This window comes from Pongo pygmaeus, chromosome 11 (genome assembly GCF_028885625.2).
Source record: "Pongo pygmaeus isolate AG05252 chromosome 11, NHGRI_mPonPyg2-v2.0_pri, whole genome shotgun sequence".
Taxonomy (NCBI): domain Eukaryota; kingdom Metazoa; phylum Chordata; class Mammalia; order Primates; family Hominidae; genus Pongo; species Pongo pygmaeus.
The window spans coordinates 105425671-105448645 of NC_072384.2; the positions used below are offsets into that span (position 1 = coordinate 105425671).

A 22975-nucleotide genomic window follows, 5' to 3' on the forward strand; every position below is an offset into this window, starting at 1 on the left:
ACATAAAAAAACACCAAAGTTCTTGCAACTAAAATGCAACTTAATTTCATTCAGATTTTTAAAATCAATGTGGTTTTTGTGAATTAAAAACATGAAATCTAATTCGTTTCAGTACAGATGCATAATATGCCTCAGTTTCATAGGGAAGACAGCTAAACAGGAGAGAGAAGGAGAATGGCTGGATGAAGGCTGATAAAGACTGTGAGAAGAGATGTTCAAACAAAAATGCTAAGCTGATAGAGTCACTGAGGCTGTGTGACATTGGGAAAAGAACAGGAAGGGGGCAAGGAGAAGATGTTGGTTGCCTAAGTGATAATTAGAAGAGCAAGAAGAATTGTTACCCCTCTAATTCTGTGAGGCTGTGGATTTCAGCATCCTTTATCACTGTTCATTAATGCAAATTAACTGGTTAGTCTTGGCCTATAACTCCTCGACAGCATTAATCTTTAAATTCTGTGAGTCTTGGTCCCAAATGAGACAGCTACCACAGCCCACCAGTTTAGGGCAAAGAAGATAATGAGGTATTGTTTTCTGAGCCTTCTTGTATTGGTCTGGATGAAATCAAACTGGAGGGAATCTATCCCTTCCATGGAGCAGAGAGGGCAGAAGTGGTTTGTTGCCAGGGACCAAACTAATAAAATCAGTCAGTTTTACATTTTACCAAAATTACCTCTGACACATGGGTTTTACAGTTGGGCTTATTCTGTCAATAAATTTTTCATGGAAAGTTAGATTATTTAGATCAGTGAGGTTCACATAGCATACTCCAGCTGTAATATGCCAGCTAAATTGCAACCCAGTGGCCCGAAAGAATTAATTCATCTCCCAAAATGTGAAATTAAATCCTAGGGAGTAACATTACATGACTGATGATGTACTGAATTAAATTAAAGGAAGACTTGAATGCTTGTTAAAAAAATATCACTTACATAAACAAGTTTAAAACCACATGTGAGCCTCCTAATGGATCAAGTTATTGTGAATCCACCCTAACAAAAATCCAAAATGTGAACTCTTAGGATGCTGTTTAATTTAGGGGAAAAAAAACCATAATTTTTATCTATTATTTTAATGTGTCAAATAGTTTCATTTTTAATACTGTGTTTCAAGATTAAAGTAACACAGAATATGATTAATTTGCTAACCTACTGGAACTAGGAAATGAACCACAAGACCCCACTGCACACTTGTGCCTGTGACCCTGAACCTTCCCTGCAGTAGATGGCATGGCTGTTTGCTGTTCTTTCTCCTGCAGCAGCGTGCTGTATTCGTTTAACATTTTTGAAGTGAGACTCAAATATCACTGCCCTGCCTGTTGAGGTCTTGAGATGATGGGAGCTCATTAAGGGGACAGAGGCTCAACTTCATGGCCACTCCAAACAGGAGAACTGCTTTCTCTAATACTTGCATTATAGATTGCCCTTTTCTGTGGCTGACCCTGTTATTTACACATAAAATGTACTCATGTTTTATTTAGATTTGAAATTTAATGTGAAGGTATTTTGTAATAGCACACATGGTTTTTATACAAAAGAGAGTGACAAAGTAGAAAAACAAGAGGATTGATAAAGTGCAGATCACAGTTTCTCCAAACCTAGCAGACTCCTCTTGCAGGACATATCTTTCTTACTCTGGGACACAGCTAAGCCTTGTCACATCACAAGGAGAAGGGAAATCCCACAAATGAGAAATAATGAAAATACGTATAAGTTCCATTTCTTGTGGTTTTTGGTTTAGTTTTGGTTTATATATGTAATAGAATTGTGTATGTATGTGTGTACACACACACACACACACACACATACGTATTTTAATCCTTGTGGCTATAGTTTTCTTTCTTCTTTCCTTCTCTTCCAACCCTCCTGATTCTAAGCTACAGCCACAAAAATCCAGAGGCCTCTTGGTATCCTCTCTAATTTGGCCTCTTCTTGGTTGAAATTTCGGACAACTCTTCCCAAAGCCTGCCTTCATCATGTCACTGCCCTATTCGGAAGTGGGGTCTACTGGGTGCCCCCCTCTAGGTCCATCAGATTAAGTTCATTGACTGTTTGTTGAAAGCCTTTGTGTGTGGCACTGGTCTCCCATCTAGTTAGCTCTCAAATCTTTGAAGGCTCTAGGCTTGTTAATGTCTTTAGTTTTTGGACTTCAGCTGTCCCCCAAATGTGTAGTGAAATTACCTGGTCCTGGTCCTATGGCTTTGTCTCATACTCCTCCATCCTGATCACACAGAAAACACCCAACACATACTTGATTTGGTAGCACCAACAAATGGGATCCAGCTTCCTTCTAAACTGAGTAATATGATCTGAGCTTAAATGTTTGTTTACTTCTTAAAATGCAAATTATTAGAATAGGTAGTAAGACTGCAAAAACGTTACTGTGAATACCCTAATGCTCTCTCACTGCTAAACATCACATTGCCATGTTGGCACTAACTCAGACTTACTTATTATAGTCAGGTGTGATGCCCTTCTCCAAACCACAAGTCTTTGGTGTCAACTCCACTAAACTAGCCTTTCAATAAGTTTACTGCAAGCATGAGAAATGAAGTCGCAGATTGATGTTGGTACTTATGCATATTTATCTAGAAGAGCTTTTTCTCTTGTAGTCAGTTTTGGCTTTTTTTGGATTAGGGATTAACATAACAAACAGTTGCCGGAATATAAAGTAAAATTTCTTTTGTAAACAGAAATCAATATGTATTTCTGAATAGTTGCAAGTGGAGAAATAATTAGCATTTATTATTCAGTAATTATATTTCAATCTAAATTTTGCATTTAGGATTCTAGGACTCTTCATCCGAGGCATTGAAGAAAACAGCAGGTCCAAGCGGGAGGGACTATTTCACGAAAATGAATGTATTGTAAAAATCAACAATGTGGATCTCGTAGACAAAACCTTTGCTCAGTAAGCATTTTTTCATTGTTTTATTTACTTTCTTGATACCTAGCATGGTTATAATCATTACTGAACTCATTATGGTCAAAATAGTAGGTAGAATTTCTAGTCAGTTCCCTTTGAATGATCCAGGACATCCATTTTTGAATGCTTCTAATGTTTTAGCCTACTCAAAGGTGGCCCACATATGTCTCTGGCAGGTCTGAGAATGCTAAACTACAGAATATCACAAGCCTTCCTGCCTGGCTGTCTTTACTGGGGCGTCGTTGAACGGGTTTGTTTTTCTTGGGCTATGGGTCACTTAAACTGGTATTTAACGGCTCTTTTCACAGACTGTTAGTTCAGCTTATTAATTAACTTTCTTGGTGTCAGCAGTCTTCCTTAAACTAAAAAATCTGTGAGAGATGTCTGAGGACTCACTGAATCATAGAAACAAACAGAAAAAAATAAAATTAAAATACCGTCTCCTGGCCAGGCAGAGTGGTTCATGCCTGTAATCCCAGCATTTTGGGGGCCCGAGGAGGGCAGATCATGAGGTCAGGAGTTCAAGACCAGCTGGCCAACATGGTGAAACCCCATCTCTACTAAAGGTACAAAAAACTTAGCCAGGCGTGGTGGTACGTGCCTGTAATCCCAGCTACTTGGTAGGCTGAGGCAGGAGAATCGCTTGAACCTGGGAGACGGAGGTTGCAGTGAGCCAAGATCGTGCCTTTGCACTCCACCCTGGGTGACAGGGAGAGACTCTGTCTTCAAAATAAATAAATAAGTAAATAAATAAATAATACTGTCTCCCTCAAGAAATCATCTTTCTGCATGTAAAAATGTTAAGGGAATAGCTTCCTGTACCCAGGAATTAGAGTGTGTAGTAATCTGATGCATATTTTTTAAATGTATGTTGGCATTGCAGTGGGATTCTAGACCAAAGGACTAAGTACTAATAATCCTTGAGAGTCATCACCACCCTCTTGTTTCTGACCAAAACAGCTCCTAATACATCTTCTCGCTGGGCATTAGTTGTCAATATTGTATGTGTGCATGTGGGCAAAGATGAGTGGTTGTGGGTAGAGGAAAAGTGGGTACTGGCTGCTAAGTATGAAAAGAAATGAAACCTTAGAAGAATCTATTGTGTTAAAATAATGAATGATAAATAAAACTATAATTATTAGTAGTAATAATTTTTTAATATATTACTGTGCTTTTTCACAAGGACTTGATAATTATGCAAAGCAATCATTATCACTTCTGTTTTATAGAGGTGGAAACTGAGGCTCATAAAAATTTAGTATAGAGTTAGTATGGAGTAGAAACTGATTCCTATACAAGCAAAAATATCATAGGGGAACTGGCCACAGGAGTTAGGTGGCCTATGTGAAATCTTCCTTCTTCCCCTAATAATTTGCAGAATTAAGCACTTCAGAAAGAGGGGTATGGGGTAGGGTTTGAGGAATCAGATTGCAGTTGGGGTTATGATTAGTTATTATGTGCTATGGCTGCTAGGAACAGAGACCTGAAATAAGAGTAGCTGAAACAAGATTAAGATTAATTTTTCCTAGCAACAAGCAAGCGTGGAAGAGAGCACTCCACAGTTAGTGCGGCAGCTGCACAGCCACCAGTGGGTCAGGCAGCTTCCGTTTTCTGCTTTGCCGTCTCGCCATGTGGCTACTATCCTTCAGTGGAAAAATGGGCACAAGATGGCTGCTGAGTTTCCTCAGTCGCTTCTGAGTTTCAAGAAATAGGGAAGAGAAGCAGGAGAACAATAAAAGTTTTTGTCTCTCTACTGAACCAGCCTCTTCTAAAGAGCTTTCCTTTAACGCCTTCATTTATATCTTCTGGGCAAGAAAGAATGGGAGAAGCAGTTGTTTGACCTGGGCACAGGGCATCTAGAGACATGAGGAAAAAGGGGAGAAAATGTTATAAGAAGTTTGAGGAAGAACACAAAGCGCTAGGTCATAAAAGTGAAAAACACAGTTGCTCTATGTGAGAGTAACAGGAAGGGTGTGTGTTGGATTGAAATTCCACTGAGACATTTAGGCACAGCCAAGGCACCTGCCAAAATGTCTCCATGAGCAAACATGGGTGTCAAACTTGAACTTGTGTAACACAACCCATGTTAGAGAAGATCTGTACTTTAGAAGGATGTCCTAAAAGAAACCTAACTAATGATCTGATCCAAAATATCAGATTATTTTGCTTTTTATATTCACTTTGGTAATCACTTCTGGTTAGATTTTCATCTTTAGAAACATGTAAAAGCTGTGGGTCATTGGATAAATTATTTCATCTCTCTGAGCCTCAACTTCCATGTCTGTGAAATGAAAGCTATTTATACTTACCTCACATGCTTTCTAAATTAGAGAAGGATGCATGATAATAATGCATGTATAAGCCAGTGCAGGGGCACCTAGTGCAAATAGTAAGTGGTAACTAGTATATAGTTGGCAAAGTCATTCTGATAGGAATATTGATCGTGTCTCCTATGATTAGCCACTGTGCTGCTCTTGGTTGCCATCCTGCTGGGGTACTTTAGAAGATGCTGCACCTCTAAGCAGGGTCATCATACATTTATCACCTTTCTTTCCAGGGCTCAAGATGTCTTCCGCCAGGCAATGAAATCTGCAAGTGTGCTCCTCCACGTGCTTCCTCCACAAAACCGTGAACAGTATGAAAAGTCAGTCATTGGTTCTCTTAACATTTTTGGTAACAATGATGGTGTTTTGAAAACCAAAGTGCCGCCTCCTGTCCATGGAAAATCGGGATTAAAGACAGCAAATCTCACAGGAACTGATAATCCTGAAACAGATGCATCAACTTCCCTGCAACAAAACAAGAGTCCCCGAGTACCAAGGCTGGGAGGAAAACCATCCTCTCCCTCACTCTCCCCTCTCATGGGATTTGGCAGCAAGAAAAATGCAAAGAAAATTAAGATTGACCTAAAGAAAGGTAATTATTAAATTATGCCTAATAGCATTCTATTGTTGTAACATGTAAAATTGGTTAAGAGAAATGCATTAAGGCTAATTTAGTTAATTCTCCCTTCATTTAATTGTATCAAAGAATAGATTTAAGTGTATTCTTAGGTAACTTAAATTTCTTGAAAATGTACTTTTTTATTATTTTCTTCAGAGCGTATAGATTATTTTAAACAAGAAAATAATAAAGACATGTTGGGAAGTGGAAAGAATCATTGCAAACCTGATATCAACAGAGCAATATTGTATTACAACTTAATACTAAATAGGCATGAAAATTCAGTTGTCCCTGTTCTGAGCACGATTAGTGATTCTTGAAGCATCCTTTAGGCCATGTCCAAAAAGCATATTGTTTTTCTAAGACAGTCTTCTAACAACAAAAATTTACTCCTCAGAAAGCAAATATGTAATGTTTACTAATTTCTCTGATTCAACATCGCAAACATTTAAAACATAATTTCAAAAGCATGTATAATATTTTCTTTCTTCATCTTTTTCAACTTTTCTATCCATTTCAAGCACAGATCAGTGAGATCATGTATGTACATGCATATTTTTGCAGTATTGTACACACATACATAAGCATTCATGTGCTTCTGTGCTTTTGTTCATTTTGTAACTTCTGCTTTATATTACCTTCCCCCGTTGCAACCTTCTGAAATTCTGTGTTTTTCAAGACAACTCAAAAGAAACCAGGATCTTATAGATACTTGTCTGAATTAATAGAGAATTTATGGTCAAAAGGTAGTTTTAGAAAAACTTTTAATGTCTTTCAAAAACAAATAATGTATCTTTAATTAGGATATGAAAATTATTCTGGAAAGATTCTCTGATCAAAATTTCATTCACCTATAAGAATTCTATTCTGGGAATAATATACATTGACTAGTAGGTACAAAAATACTTCAGTGTACTTATCAATCAGGTTTTTTATTTAAATGCCTCAGTTGTATTTTTTGTAAAAATGATCCAGCTGTGTGTAAGACACAGATTTGGGTGTTTTGGGTGTTTTGGGTATAGAAAAATGAATCAGACACAGAATCACCTTAAAAATTTATTACAAAGCCTTGAATGCAAAAATGAAAGATATGACATCACATCTGTACTTTGGCAAGATTAATCTGACAGCAAAAAGATACACTGAAGACAAGGCCAAACAACAAAGGATAAGTAAAGGGTGCACTGCATCTCTCTAAAGGTGGAAACATAATAGGCATGTGTTAATAAATGACTGGTTGTAGGAAGGAAAAAAGAGAAGAATTACAGTGATTGCTGAGGTTTTTCAGCCAGAGCAAGTTGCATAATGGAGATGTCATTGCTAGAAATTAGAATTTTAAGTAGATGAGGATATTTGAAAAGGTCAGGATCTGGATTGGAGAGGAGGTACATAGTGAAGTTTGAAATGTGCATGATGACATCTAGGAAGCTGACATCAAAAAGAGACATTGGAGCCATAGAGATTTAGGTCTCTTTCACTGGAAGATTTACTTGGATCCAGGAACTGGCCAAGGCAGGGAATCTAGGAGACAAACTGGTCTAGGACAGATCCTTGGGGAACATCTATGGCTACATGGGAGGACAATGGGTAAGATTTAGAGAGAGTGACCGATGTGATGTGATCAGAGATAGGAAAATAATCAGAAAATAAAGACATGAAAACCAAAGAGAGTCAATTTCAAAAAAATGGTGGGAATCATCAAAGCTGGACCAACAGAGATGGTCGTGGGTAGGTCACTGGTGATGGAAGCTTGAAGAAGCGGTAAGATGGAAGTAAGGATACTTCAGGGTAGAGAAATCTGAGCATACCTTTAGACTGAGTGAAAAATACATGAGAAGGGAGAAATTGGAGATGCAGGAGAACAGGACGGGAGCAACAAGATACTTGCTGACCAGACAATGGGATGCAGCAGTACGAGGAACTGAGACACAAGTAGAGGGCTCAGCCACAGGTTGTCCAGCTCATTTAAGAGGCTGACAGAACTTTAGTCAAATGGCCTTTTGCTTCTCAGAAAGTATGAAGTCAGGTTATGGTTTATTGAGAAATCAATCTCCTGGGCATCTGGATAACATGTGCATTTCTTCTAGAACCTGAATAAGCCAAAGTGTTACACATCTGGATTGGGCCCTAAATTCACTTTGATACCGTCATGGCCTGTCAGGACCTATAATCTGCATTTGAAACCCAAATAACTGAAGCATATTTAAAATGTCCCAGAATGTAAATATTTTACTGATTCTATATTAGTCTAAATTAGATAGATCTTACTGTAAGATTGAATATAATATTACTCATGCTTAAGATGACTATACATTTTCCTGTTCTTATACACTAGGCCCTGAAGGACTTGGTTTCACTGTGGTTACCAGAGACTCTTCCATACATGGTCCTGGTCCCATTTTTGTAAAAAACATTTTACCAAAAGGAGCAGCAATAAAAGATGGCCGCCTACAATCAGGGGACAGAATTTTGGAGGTAAGAATTGGAATTAATAGTTGTATGAAAATATTTCTTGGCATTTAAATAATGCCATTTAATTGCATCGAAATATATATAAATATAAATATTTTTATTTTGAACCTAATATATATTAAAAATTATTACTTATAGACAAGATAAGAACTTTAATTATAGAACTGGTTAATGAGGAGTCTAACTTTGTAAATCCCCAATAAGGTCAGTGATATGGGGCCAAATGATAATGAAAACAGTTTCTGATCTTCCCTCTCTTACTGCTACCTCTTAGGGTCCCTGTGAAATTTGGATTGAATCTAAGAATTCAACATATATTCAGTTAGGCTAAAAAGTTAAAAAGTCTTTATAATAGTCTTTTCAAACTTGGCCAGGACAAGCCAGAGTATCTCAGGTCATTCTATGCTTTGTCCATATCCCTATCATCTGTGCTAGGATAGCAATGAAAACAGCTGGAAGGGATTTTGCAGAGAGATATATTTGGGATACCAAAAGCAAGAGGGTGGCTGTTTGTTTTCATTTATTTTTGTCTGAGAACATTATCATCTTCATAATTATATATTGTCCATTTACCTTTGAAGCAAACATCTTCATTAAAAGCAACACTTTAGCTTTTCATGTTGTTCTAGATCATGAAAGAAGATGCACCAAATGACTAATGTAGCTCCAAATTAGAATTTCCATTAATCTATGATAATCTGGTGACTATAATTTTCTAAATACGTTTAAAACCTGCAGGATTCTATTGCTAGATTCCTATTTGCAGAGAAATTTGCCTTGTGATCATGGTTCACTCTGCTTGTTGAATTAGGCAGAAAATGGCGCTAAGTAAGCCTTTGAAATCTGCTTTCTACCTTAAGTGGAATCATTTTCTGGTATCTGTCAGTCCAGTTTCCCCCACATAAGAATGTGATGTCTTAGGAAAAACTGCTGATATTAATTACTGACTCTAAGTTCATCCAGCATCATAATGATGATGCATTATGGGAAACATTGTTGGGTTTTGCCCATGTATTTAGTTTTCATCTTTTCAGAGCTTCCTCAAGTATGGGAGCCCACTTGCTTCTTGTTTTCAAAAACTATCTAGTGTAGAAGGAGATAACAAGTATTGTGATTGTGGCTGTTCATATGCTTTTATTCATTAGGTAAATGGGAGAGATGTCACCGGACGAACCCAGGAAGAGCTTGTGGCCATGCTCAGGAGCACCAAGCAGGGGGAGACAGTGTCGCTGGTCATTGCCCGCCAAGAAGGACATTTTCTGCCCCGAGAGTTGGTAATGTTCAGATCGTGGTCTCACTGAATTTTTAATGCCGAGCTTAATACACTCAGTGAACTCATTATAGCTGAGAAACGAGTTCTAAATCGCAGGCTTCATTCATAACCAAAGTTGAATCACACTCAGGGTATTTTACCCCATTTGGGGTATCGCACTTTTAGAACATTGATACAGCCAGTGGGTACATGTAAACAGTGCTTCCGGGGCACAGATTCAAACACCTTTAGCAATAAGCAACTATTCAACGGTATGCAACTAATTCAATAAAATATATATTGAATATGTGCTATGTGCGAAGCCCTAGGCAAAACACGGTCAGCAAAATAATTTGTGGACCTACTTTAATGAGTTTACAGTCTAACAGGAAATAAAAAGATAGCCAAGTATTCAAAATGGCGATGAAAATTATGAAGGGAAAATGCAAAGTGCCATGATAACATAGAACAAGGGTATTTAACCTATTCTTGAGGGCTGGGATAGACATCTTGAGAAAGATGAGTTCAAAAGCCTTATTAAAAATGTATACCCTTAGACCTAGTAACTAGACTTCAAGTAATCTGTCCTAAACTGATGATCAAAGATGTGGAAAAAATTCATGTACATTGATTTTTTCCCCTAAAGTCCTATCTATTGCAGTGATATATTGGGTCCTGTATAACTATAAGGCATTGGTTAGATAAATAACTAGATAGCTAGCCAGTGAAATACAGAAGTACTTAAAATGGTTTCTGTAAAAAAATTGATAATAGCATGAGAAAATGTTCATAATCTAATACTATATTTAAAAGTAGGATATAAAATTATGTGTGTAGTATCATTAAATTACATTTTAAAACTTAACAACTAGAAGCAGATACATCTGGGATATCGGTTATGAGAGGTTTTCATTTTCTTTTTTTACAATAAATACATAGTGTTTATTTTATTGAAATTGTGCTTTTAAGAAGGCTATAGAAAATTCAAAAGGGGGACAGGTGCAGTGTCTCACGCCTGTAATCCCAGCACTTTGGGAGGCCGAGGCAGGTGGATCACCTGAGGTCAGGAGTTCGAAACCTGACCAGTATGGTGAAACCCCGTCTCTACTAAAAAATACAAAAAGTAGCTGGGCATGGTGGCATGTGCCTGTAGTCCCAGCTGCTCAGGAGGCTGAGACAGGAGAATCGCTTGAACCTGGGAAGCAGAGGTTGCAGTGAGCCAAGATTGCACCAGTGTACTCCAGCCTGGGCAACAGAACGAGACTCTGTTTCAAAAAAAAAAAAAAAGAAAAGAAAATTCAGAAGGGATTTTATAGCTAATAACAAATAGAAACAAATGTGATAAAAGGACTTGTATTTACTCCTTGTTATTTCCTTTGAATCTGTATAAGAATTGACAGAGGCACATGTAGGTTCCCAGAGTTAGGTTATCGGAACAGTAAGGATTAGTTGACAGAACTGATGATGTTTCACTTGAAGAAGAGAAATTTTAGGAGACATGACAGTTATTATCAAATATGTAAAGAGTTATTGTATGGATTGGAAAGTAGACCTAATCTGTTTCTTCAGACAGTCTGTACCCGTTAATCTACTTATGCATTAACTCAACCACTTACTAACCATCTGCTGTGTACAAAGTTGGAGGTTCTGGGGATACAAAAATAGTTAAGACTTGCTCCGTGCCCTCACTGAGCTTGTTCCAAAACAAATAGTTGGAAGAGGATAATGTTATGAGAACTTTAATGGACCTGTCCAGGAAGGAAATGGGTTAGTTAGAATATTTAAACAAAGCTTGCCTCGCCAACTGTCCAAGATGCTCTCGAAAAAGTTTCCCCATTGAGGTTAAGTAAGACTACACAAAAATTAAGTTGTCTCTCTGATCCTACCATTCTGTTACATATATTTATATTTATGTTTGAGTCTACAACCTTGTCAAATCACCTATCTTATATATTAATGCTCCCTAATACCTGCCAAAAGGATCCATCACCTCAAAGCCAAGTTTCCTTGGCATGGAATTTTCTTTCTCCCTTTCCTTCTCTTTCCCATCATCTTACCCATTTTCCCCTTTCCTTATTGTATACTCTGGGGAGATCTGTAACAAAATAGGGAAAATAAGAAAAAAAGAGTGATCTGAGTCATGCAGATATAGTCCCCATTTCCATTCCTCTACTTGACTCCTCCATACCCAACCATTTGAAAGGTAAAATCCTGAATGTCTGTCTCATCTCCTCACACTTCCTAGAGAAATGATGCAGAAACTTGGAGTCTGGATTTTTTTTCTAAAATACAGATGGATTCTTCTTTCAATCTTTTATTTATCCAAAGACCTTGGTCTTTCTCTACAAGGGTCAAAGTGAAAAGAAACAATAAAAAAGGGGGCAGTATGTGTATGCACTACAAGAGGCCCTTTCATTTCTTGTCTGATATTTAGGTTGCTAGAAATAAAAACTCTCCAAAATCCTCAGTGTTACTATGTGCTTATTTCTGAGATAGGAGAGCAAAGAAAGAAGTTTTGATTGTGTATTCCATTGAACTGTGGTCCTGGAAGAAATAAAACCCTGCATAAAAACAAATATTTCAGCCAGCCCCTGAGCATGCAAAAGAATGCAACAACAGAACTCCAACTAGGAACTTAAACCCTCGAGCCTGCAGTTTCTATCTAGTAGTTCCTTATACCTTTCTCCCGTATGTCCTCTAGAATTTTTAACCCCATAGTTATTACCTTCTTCCTAGAAGCTATGCCCCTCCACCAGGTAAGGGATGCTGATTTATCCCAGTTTGAAGCTCTGAATTCATTCCTCATCAAAGACAATTACATCTGTAAGTTAGCAACTGGAATAACATTTAACATTGTCTCTGGAGTTCACATCCCAGAATTCAACTTCTGTATCCACCACTTACTAACTGTGTGATGTAGAGCAGTTCAGAACATCACTCAGAGGGTGTTTCCTCATCTGTATTGTAAGAATTGTTGTGAAGATGAAATGAGATAATACAGGCAAAGCTTGTAGCATAGTTTCTGGCTAATTGTAAGTTCTCAAAATACGTTAGCTATAATTTTTTTTCTAATACATGACCATTTCTGTAGTAGTGTAAACACAATTCTATACTCTAGATATATTATGGGGTAGATAAATTTATGCAGGCTTGCTTGGGACTAACCACTATTTTTGAACAATGATTTTTTTTTATTATTATTTTATAATGTATTCTGGGATCCAAAATACTGAGTTACAAACAACATTTTTATAACCAGTCAAATTGATAAGGGAGGCAGCTGTATGTATTATTTCACTCTCATTTAATGGAATTTAGTGAAATTTGATTTCTATCCCAGAATGACATAGGCCAAGTCCACCAGGGAGCATATTAAGTTAACTGTGCAACTGTGAGATTATAAGTGCAAACAAATTATTTGTTCTCATTGTTTCTAGTTCTATACTAAATTTGGAGGGTATATGCTTAGTATTCATTCCTTTAGAACTTTCTAGCAAATATCTAGACTCTCAAAAATAGTTGACAGTCAACCATCCAAATATGTGGAATTTTCTTTGTCACCATAGCAAAGCAAGGGCATTTGAGGTTTATAAGCACCTAAGTCATGTGGACCCATAGTCTTCCTATTGGAGAAATAAGGAAAAGCACTTTTTTTCCAGCCCAAATGCCTGCCTCAAATGCCAAGAGGCAAGAACCTTGCAGGAAGTTTAAAGAGAGGTGATGTTTGGCACGTGCTGGGCTATTTCAGTGGGAATTACTTCATAGTGTGGCATGCACCGGCCTGTTTGAAAGGGCAAGATAAAGAAGTGTGTTATGTGATACATCTTTGTGTTTTCCTTTCAAAAACTTGAAGGTGATATCACTTTGGTCTCTTCTTCCTTATCATGATTGATGTACACACTTTCCATTGAAAATCTGGCAGGATGAAGGAAGGACAGCACTTCCTACTTTTGTCTTGTTCTATCTCCTTTGAGGAAAACAAACTGTGTTTATTGTTTTCCTCTTCTAAGAAACTGTCCTCTTTGGTTAAGCCTTGCTGTTTTGCGAGCTCTGTACCTTCTTAACAGCACTGCACTGCCTAGTTTCTGACGCTTAAATCTTCCTTACTTCCTTGTTATCGTTAGCTTCTTGTAAAGTCTTAACACTTAAGCTAAGGGAGCATGTGGTCAGCAGTTATACAGGAAGTCCCAATATAGAATTGTATCTTGGATGTGACTCTGTCATTCTGAAGGCCATGGTATCCATTTCCTGGTCATTTCTCCTGACCTGCCACCTAAAAGAACTGTGCTGAACTCCTATATTCTAGTTTGTGTCCTTCCTGAGCAATTGATTAACATCACAAGTTTAGCAGCATATTTAGCCAACCTTCTTTCCATCTGGGGCAGACCGGGTTGAAAATCAAGTGAGAGGAATTTATATAATAACATTACAACTATTTAGCTGTTTCTAGTATCTTTACCAAAAGAATGGTATTTCAAAGGTAATCTTTCTGGAATCCCATTCTGAAAGATCCTTTGGTGTCCTCACCCCCTGACTGGGTGAGAGTTTACTGAAGAGGTGTTCACATAAGGAAAAGTTTTGCAGAAGGTACTTTGAGATTAGTTTTGGTAATAGATTTAGAATCTGAAGGCTAAACTGCTGTCTGTGTCTATACTTGAAATGAAAACTATGCTAGTTAATCAGTTGGTGGTTTGTGTGGTCAGTTCTGTAAGAGATGTGGCCTACAAATTCTTTTCTGTCTCTGATACCTGAAATTCTTTCTTATGCTAAATGTCAGATAAAGCCATATTTCCACTTAAGAAAGCTCCTGAAAAACTGAAGTTTTTCTGTTAATTTCATGGCTTCATTTCTTTAAGAGCTAGAGAGAGAAGGAGAAAGTTATCTGCTATGTATGTGTGTGTACATGTGCATGTATGTGCATGTCTTCTTTTTTTATTGGGTAGAAAGGAAGATTCTGCCCTTTCTTTGTTAACCTCTTTAATGTTTCATTTTCTGACCTGCTGCCTTTCTAAATCATCCTGAAAATCACAGCAACCCCTGGTGGGTAAAATGAGCTAAAAAAATTTCAAATGTATTTATAATTTCTACCTGCCAAGTTTGCCTGCTATTTGATGCTGGCCTCTGCAAGTGAGATTAACTGTATTTCAAGCAAGCAAGTTTCTCCTGCCTGTCATGATTGAAAACCAAAAGTTAGCCATGTTTGTCATGCTGCTTTGACCTTCACTTAGGAATATTGCTTTTGATGAGAAAAAATGATGCACACGCATGTGGAGCCCTACTTAACAGTTGCTGAGCTTAGTGTAGTCCAACACTGTCATAGTTACCTGTCCCTGTGACTACCTTAGCATGCGAGATGTGATTCCAACTTCTTCATGGTTTACTCTTTCTTATTATTAAGTAAAAAATTCACATCTTGAAATGTCAAATTATTTATCATCATAAATTATAGAATTTTGGTTTGAAATCTTAGATGAACCTCATTTAAATGATATATTATTTCATTCCCTTTGGCTATTTGATTCAAATGATTCCATGCTTAATTAACTGAGATACTTAAGGAAGAATGAATATTATAGCAGTTATTTGTGGATAAGTAGCAGAAATTGAAAGATAATTTCAAAATGATTTTTCTACCTAAACTAATGTGCATGAGATATGTTTTGGAATTTAAATAATTATGCAAAATCCAAAGTACCTTGCTATATTTTATGTATTCTCCAAGCACAGTTCATGTCTTATGATGAAGTCCTTGCTAAGACAGAGTTTCTTTTTCAGCTTTTCCCTACAATAATTTCCATTTTCTTCTTACTGCATTTTCATTCAACCAGTATGTACCGAATCTTAGTCAAGGCTCTGCAACATGAACTTCCAGAGATGAAGCTAGAAGCTTCATCTGAAGATGTGTCCTGTCTTCAAGGAGCTTCTAGCCCAAAAAGAAAAGAAGAGTGATAAGTGGATCAAATGAGCAAATAAATTGTTACAGGGATTCAAAGTATGTCAGGAACGAAGAAAACCTTCAAGAACATGACAGCATTTGAAAAAGAGACTTGAGAATTGAATAAGTATCAAGATTCAGAGCCACACGGGTGAAAGAAATACTCTCTTCAGTTACTCAGAGATTGGAAAGTACAAAAGTACAATAAGACAGTAAGCAGCCCAGTTTGACAGATTACTGAACAGGAGACTAACATGAGAAGTAGTGCTATTTTGAATAAGTTTGGAGGGGAAAAAAGATGTTGGGATATCTATTAAGAGCTTATTGTAATTCACTAGAGGGTACCAGTAAGGAGCTTGGGACCTGGAATCAGTCACACGTGGGTTGAGCCTTGACTCTATCACTTATTGATTAAATGGCTTTGATGAAGTTATCTCCCTGAGCCTCCATTCCTCTTCTGTAACACAGGGACTACACTAGTGTCTACCCAAGAGACTAGTTGTTAGGATTAAATGAAATGCATGTAAAATGCTTACAGTGGGCCACAGAGAATGGGATTTAACAAATATTCCTTGTTATTATAACCATTGCTCATTTGAATGAGAGATATTAAGGCACAGATTAGATTTTCCCACCTGTTAAGAATGGAGAGAAGAAAATATTGAGGTAGAAAACTTTGGTTTTGGCAACTGGTAGATGTGGGAGTGAAGGAGTGAGAAATATCAGTAATTCCAAAGTTTTTAGTTTGGCTGTGTTGTGATATCATTACTTGTTGCAGGAGAAAACAATTTTTATTGTCCTAGAGTTTTATGACTTTCATGAATCCCAAGCTGTTTTACGGGCCAGTGAGCCTCGGCATTTTTCTTCGCCTACTCTCTGCTCTCATTCCAAACTCTTCATCTTTGAAAGGGAGGACACTCCTCTCCTCCCTTTTATCTCAAAACTTCTTAAGATATCTACTTATAGGTCATTTGCTTGGGCAAAGCTTCCTTGAACCCCCAGGTCTAGTTTATGGAACCTTACGTAGTTTTCCATCCATATTAAGGGTTCACCTTAGCATGCGCCCGAATCACACAATATTATAATTTCTCCAGTAGACCTTAAGAACTGTAAAGAAATAGTCCTTAAGATGCCACATTTGGGAATCTCATGGCCTGGATGTGAATCCCTGCTTTGCAATTTCATTCAGCCTTTCAGTGCCTCAATTTCCTCTTTTGTTAAAAATGAGGATAAAAGCAACACCTACCTTGTAGGGTTGTGTGAGAATTAACTGTGTGCAGCTGTTGGCACACAGTGAGTGCCAAATCATATTAATCCTTGTTATTTCCTGTGCCTAGAGTACAGTGTATGCTCAGTGGATATTTGTTGACTGAATGAATGAAAGCTATGCATTACTAAAGTTGGTGATATAGAAGTCTGGGAAAGGTATTGCTAAATGAGCCATTACTGCTGGTCTGTATCTAGTCTGCATTCAGTATATTATTATCCTGTACAATTCTTTTAAACCAAATTTAAAAATTATATGCAGGAATTTTCTCTGAGCAATAGCAATTTCTGACTTACAGCTACGTGCCACAATGAGGGTTAGGATAGTTTTCCATGTAAATGACAGCTTCAGTGGTTTAAGTTACCATGATGACATTTGCACAATCTAGTTGTACAGTTTACTTGTAAAGACATGTGAAAGCCATAAGTATCATGTTATAATTTGAAATGTTAGAGGTATTTTTACAGTATCATGTTAAAGTATTTTAAATGCTTCAATTTGGGCTGCAATAATTTGTTAGAACAATGGTTCTCAGAGTGTGGACTCAGGCTAGTAGTCTTGGCATCACTTGGGGATTTGGTAATCATGCAGATTTCCAGGCTCCCTCCACACCTACTGAACCAGAAACTCTGGAGGTGGGCTTAGAAATCTGTGTTGTAACAAGCCTTCCAGATAATTCTGGTGCTCACTCAAGTTTGAGAACCATTGGAATAGTGGTTTCATTATAAAGAACATGAAGCCTGTGGGATTAACTTAGTGGCTATTACTGACTAGCTTCAGTGATCAAATTTTCAACTTTATGTTTCCTATTCTGTGAAAAATTTCTTGTTCTGGGAAAAATATTCTGTGAAATTTTTTAAGCCCAGTTGAGTTGTGCCTTTTTGGCCATGTGCCCCTCATTTTGGCAAAGGGCCAGTGCTGAGTGCAATGCAGTTACCCAACTCAATTACCCCTGATTCATTTAGGCAAACTCAATTGTACTTGACTTTCTCAGGTCCAACTCGATTGTGCTTTAAAATTTCCACACTCAATTTGATTGTGCTCAAAATTGTTTATGTGCCACCTTGTAACTTGTAGATTCAGACACATATCACAGGAAGTACTTTTGAGAGGCTTGGAATATTGGGTTGTTGGTATTTGTTTGCAGTTATACCCATTTCCCTTCTTCCTTTCCTCTTATCACCTCTATTGGAGGCTTTAGGGTAAGATATGTTCCATTGACCCCATTACATGGACAATATTCCAGCATCCACCCTTCTACTATGGTTGGACTCAAGTTAGAGATTTCACAGATTCTAGGAAAGTAATCCTTAAACTGTCACAAAGCAACTGTGCTTAGTTTCCATTTATCTCATTTTAAAGATGAAAGTGAGGTACAGAAACACTGCCCCTTAGCAGCATTTACATCGTCAAAATCAGAAATACAACTGGGTGTGGTGGCTCATGCCTGTAATCCCATCACTTCAGGAGGCTGAGGTTGGTGGATTGCTTGAACCCAGGAGTTTGAGACCAGGCCGGACAACATGGTGAAACCCCATCGCTACAAAAAAAAAAAAAAAAAAAATTAACCAGGCACGGTGGCACACACCTGTAGGCCCAGCTACTTGGTAGGCTGAGGCAGGAGGATCATCTGAACCTAGAGAGGTAGAGGCTGTAGTGAGCCAAGATCATGCCACTGCACTCTAGCCTGGGCAACAGAGTGAGACCCTGTCTCAAAAAACAAAGTCAGAAATAGCTTTTAAGTAAGACTTCCACCTCACTGAGGTAAACGCTGTACCTTCTCTCACTTGTGCAATGTGCTTAGAGACTGGGTCCTTAATCATGGCCAGCTTTTTGAATGTGCTCAATAGCCCACAAGGCCAAGGGATTAATAGTCATTTGCTGCTCCCTAAGAAGTACTTATATCTGGAAGAATTCTGCTGAACTATTGTCAGCAAAATCTAGTCTTGATAAAATAGATGATGATAAATGCTGTGGTTCAGCATTATTAAAACAGATGGAGGAAGTGCAGGGCTATTTTGCTGGGTCGTATGGCTTCCAGGTGTCAGAATATAAATACTTAATGACTTTTATCACAAGATGGGTTTTGTTGGAGATTGGAAGGTAGTGGAAGGAGGAGTGTTCTATGCTGTAAAGATCTCATGACATTTCAGAAAATTGGGGCCTAAATACATTGTCTTGCAAAGTTAGCAGTGAAGAGCTATGAGATTTGGCCTCATTTTCATGGTGCATGACATATGTCTTATTAGTGGCGACTGTGGCTATGATTATGCTTCTGGAGACTGGAGAAAAAGAATTTTCTGAATTTATATATTTGAACAGCTCAGAAAAAGTCATATTGTGACCAACCACCTACTATATCCTTCTTATCATCCAGTTAGCCAAATGTTACCAGTAATTTAGGCCAGCTGTTGATTTGGAGCAAGCTGGATAAGAAGTTGGTTACAAAACTTAGGGGACAACCTCAATTTGCTTGATTGCCTCGATGCCTGTGATCAGTACATTTGTTAAGGTACATTTGGTATAAGGTAAGGAAATGCGTTCATTTTGTAAAGGATCTTTAAAGATTAGGGAAAAAAATACTACCTTAATTGATGGTGGTTGACTTTTCCAGCTGTTATCAAAGTAAATACCACACATGTGAAATTGCCACTACAGTCCATCTCATTTTGAGAGTATAGTTAGAAGTCTGAACATGTTTCATCTGCCTGTTTTTCCAGGAAAATGTGTGATCTTTATCATTAAAGAATATCAGCTTAAGATCACCTTTTTTTTTTTTTTCCTAAGGGCTGCTAAAACAGAGATAGACACTTAACTAACAATCTGTTGCCACTTACTTCTTCTCCTGCCCCATCCCCAAAGATTCTCTGGGCAATGACTTTTAAATATGTTCTCATTATTTTTAATGAGTGTGCAGAACATATGACGCATAATGCAGCAGTAGATAGGTGCCTTTTTACTCAACCTGTCGGATACAATCAAACATCGCAGGGGTTAAGATGCATTTTTCTTTAAGATATTATAATTATTTAAATTAAGATGTTCAAGTACACATCACATACTATTCAATTCTTGCTGTTGCCTAAATTAAGCCCCACCACAGTCCCAGCTCTCTCTTTAAAAAGAATGTTTTATCCCAAATGTTAAAAAGACAAAAGAACATTTAATATTGTTATGTCTCTTTAAGTTTACCCTTCTTAAAATCTGCCCCGGATGGCAGGATATTCAATTATAAACGAGTTCAGTTATGTTTCCTTGCCACTTATTGAGTTATATGAAGGACTTCTATCACCTAGTCTTTCCGTAATTAATTCTTTGCATTTCTTAGAGGTTTAGCACCACCCTCCCACACCAAAAAAAGGATCGTTTAACAGCTTGAAATGTTGTTTCAATTTTCTTACATTTCCTCTTTCTCCCCTTTACCTTCCTCCTTTTCTTTCCATTCTTGCTTCTGACCTCCCATCGTACCTTTCTGGAACTAAGTAACCCTCTGTGTATTTCTCAATTATACAGAACGTATTTACTTCTACTTTACATGAAAATGCCAGGTGGTGGTGGACATAACAGTACCTTACATTAAATTACATTAAATACCATTGAAGATGGCAGTGATGGCAGTAGAATAGAGAAAGATATCAGCTGTCAGCACGGCAAAGCTGCCTATGCTATGCATTCGTCCCATAAATATTGGAGCCTATGGTTCCTGGCTTATGGAAATGCCTGCCTTAGCGCTCTACAAGTAAGTTACAGACTTTCCACGTGACTTGAAAGGGTTGGCTTTCTCCCTTCTCTCCTTCCCAGCAGCTGTATATTTCATCTTTAGACCCTTGAGTTCCCACTGGAGGGGAAAAACAAACAGAAACAAATAAACAAAAAAGCAAACAAACAAAAAACAGCCAGCCAACACATCTTAGCCATGATTTACTTTCACTCCCTCTCTCCGAAATCAAATGTTTCTCATCTATGATAATCAAAGAAAGGTTGATGTTCAGAAGAAATGCCATCTTCCACCTCTATTTCCCTTTTTTCTGGGTCCACATTGGAGATGACAGGAATCAGTTGTTCAACAAATATTTACTGAACATCTACTATTCTCAGTTTAGCTGATTAAATATTTATTGAATGTTTATTTTTGCTAGATGCTGTTCCATGCAGTGGGTATTCTAAAATGTACTAAAACATGATTCTTTAACTCCAGGAGTTCATAGATAATGCTAAGTAGTATTAGAGAAACAATATAAGAATATAGCATGGTATCTATCGGTAGGGAAAGCTAATGAAAGAAAAACAGTTGCATGAGTTTAAGGAAGAGGTTAAGGGGCTAATAAGGACATAAAAGTTATAAAAAGGAAGAAATTAAAGTTCTTTAAAGTCAAAAGGCTTTAAAAGTCAAAGGACTTTAAAATCATGAAAGATTTCGTTTATGAGGTAGGACTCTGGTCAGGCCCTAGATAGATTCGAAGAAGCAAGAAGAGAAAAAAGTTCCAGAAATATGGACAAAGAATGAATAACAAACATCTTTCCGAAGGCAAGAAAGAAAACTGCAGGAAAGGAAGGAAAGGAACAGAAAGGAACATTTTTGTTAGAGTGACATATTGTTGGCTACTTATGCTATCATTTAAAGTTGGTAACAAGACCATATTTTTTTAAAAAACCCATTAGATGTGAATTTAAAATCGAACTAATGCCCTCCTTTATAAGTTCTATGTTTTAGTTATCTCTTGCTATTTAACCAACTACCCACCACTTTAAGGGTTAAAATTATGTTTTATTATTTCTCGCAGTTCTGTGGGTTGTGTGACTTCTTCCCCTGCCAGTTTCATTTAGACTTATGCATGGGGCTGCATTGAACCAGAGAGGCTGCTGGGAGGGAAGGTCCAGAATGGCCTTCCTTACACGTGTCTGTCAGTTGGTACTCTAATAGCTGTTGGGTGGGACACCATGGTCCTCCTTCATGTGCCCTCCCATCCTCCAAAAGGCTAGTTCAGTGTCCTTACATGGCATTCTCCAAGACAACAAAAGCAGAAGATGTAGGGCTCATAAGTCTTAACTTTGGAAGTTGCACTGTGACTTCTGCTTCATCCTTTTGGTCAAAACAAGGTCAAGTCACAAGGCCAGACAAGATCCCAGGGATGGAGGAATAGATTGCTTTTCTGGATGGAAAGAGCACCAAATCACATTTCAAGGAAATACAATTCATGGAATCCAATATTGTTACAGTCTCCCACGTTAGATTAGGGAAGTGGGAGTGTGCACTGTTCTATAGCCGAATAAGTATTGGTCAGGAATGGAAAATTCAAGTTATCAGCCCAGGACTGTCAGTAGATGGTTGAGTTTCGAATGGTCATTTAATTTCTTGAGTCTTAATTCCATTCATGAATTTCTTATTGAGAAATCTTTTCCCAATAATTCTTATTCTTATTTTCCCATAAATTCTTATTTTTATGCAGATACAGTGTTGGAGATACAGAGTAGGTGAGGCATGCTCCTTTCCCCTACATTGCTGTTTAGCAGAGTTTTTACCTAAAACGTTGTAGCTCTTGACATATACGTGCATTTCTCTCTTATGCTGGACACTGGTCTCCCTAGATGAAGAATGTGCTTTCCCCTCCCTCTCTTCTCCCACCTCACATAGAGAATTACTCTTTTAGACATCTACAATCTGAATTGGCATTGAAGAATAGAAGTTCAGTTGTATAGATGTTGATCAACTAAATTTTAGTATTTAAATGCTAAAATTATCAAAACAGTAATTTGACAATAAAGAGGGAGAAGAATTTTCTTATCTGTAAAAGGAGGAAATTGAACTGAATTGTCTTTTAAGATTCTTTCCTATTCCAAAATACCCTCTAAGTTTCTGTGCATCAAATCTTGGCATGACACTCAATACAGACAGTGCCCAAATTATGAAAGATCTGTATATATGAATGGGAATGGGCTGCATGACTTCTCTTCTGAGTGTTTGTTTGTTCCATAGTTCAGAATGCCTGGGGAACATTTGACCTAGAGAGTACCTTATCTTAAGTAAACGTAGAGCTAACAGATTGCCAACAGATATCTTTCTCGTGGCTACCTCTTCGACCCCTGCCATGGCAACGCTTGTTGCCATAGTAGTAGGCACAGATGGAGCCCTTCCTCCAATCCTCTACTGATGCCACCACTGCTGTGGGTAGCATAAGGGACT

At 37.7% G+C, this 22975-nt stretch overlaps 1 protein-coding gene across 2 annotated transcripts in view; it reads left to right on the top strand.

Annotated features, from left to right (window-relative positions):
* Positions 1–22975, top strand: part of PARD3B (par-3 family cell polarity regulator beta) — a 1077199-nt gene that overhangs the window by 562802 nt on the left and 491422 nt on the right. For both annotated transcript variants that reach the window (XM_054478835.2, XM_063647802.1), the window contains 4 exons: positions 2782–2907; positions 5480–5838; positions 8201–8340; positions 9483–9611. In XM_054478835.2, coding sequence (XP_054334810.1) covers positions 2782–2907; positions 5480–5838; positions 8201–8340; positions 9483–9611 — 754 coding nt within the window. The remainder of the gene's footprint in view (positions 1–2781; positions 2908–5479; positions 5839–8200; positions 8341–9482; positions 9612–22975) is intronic.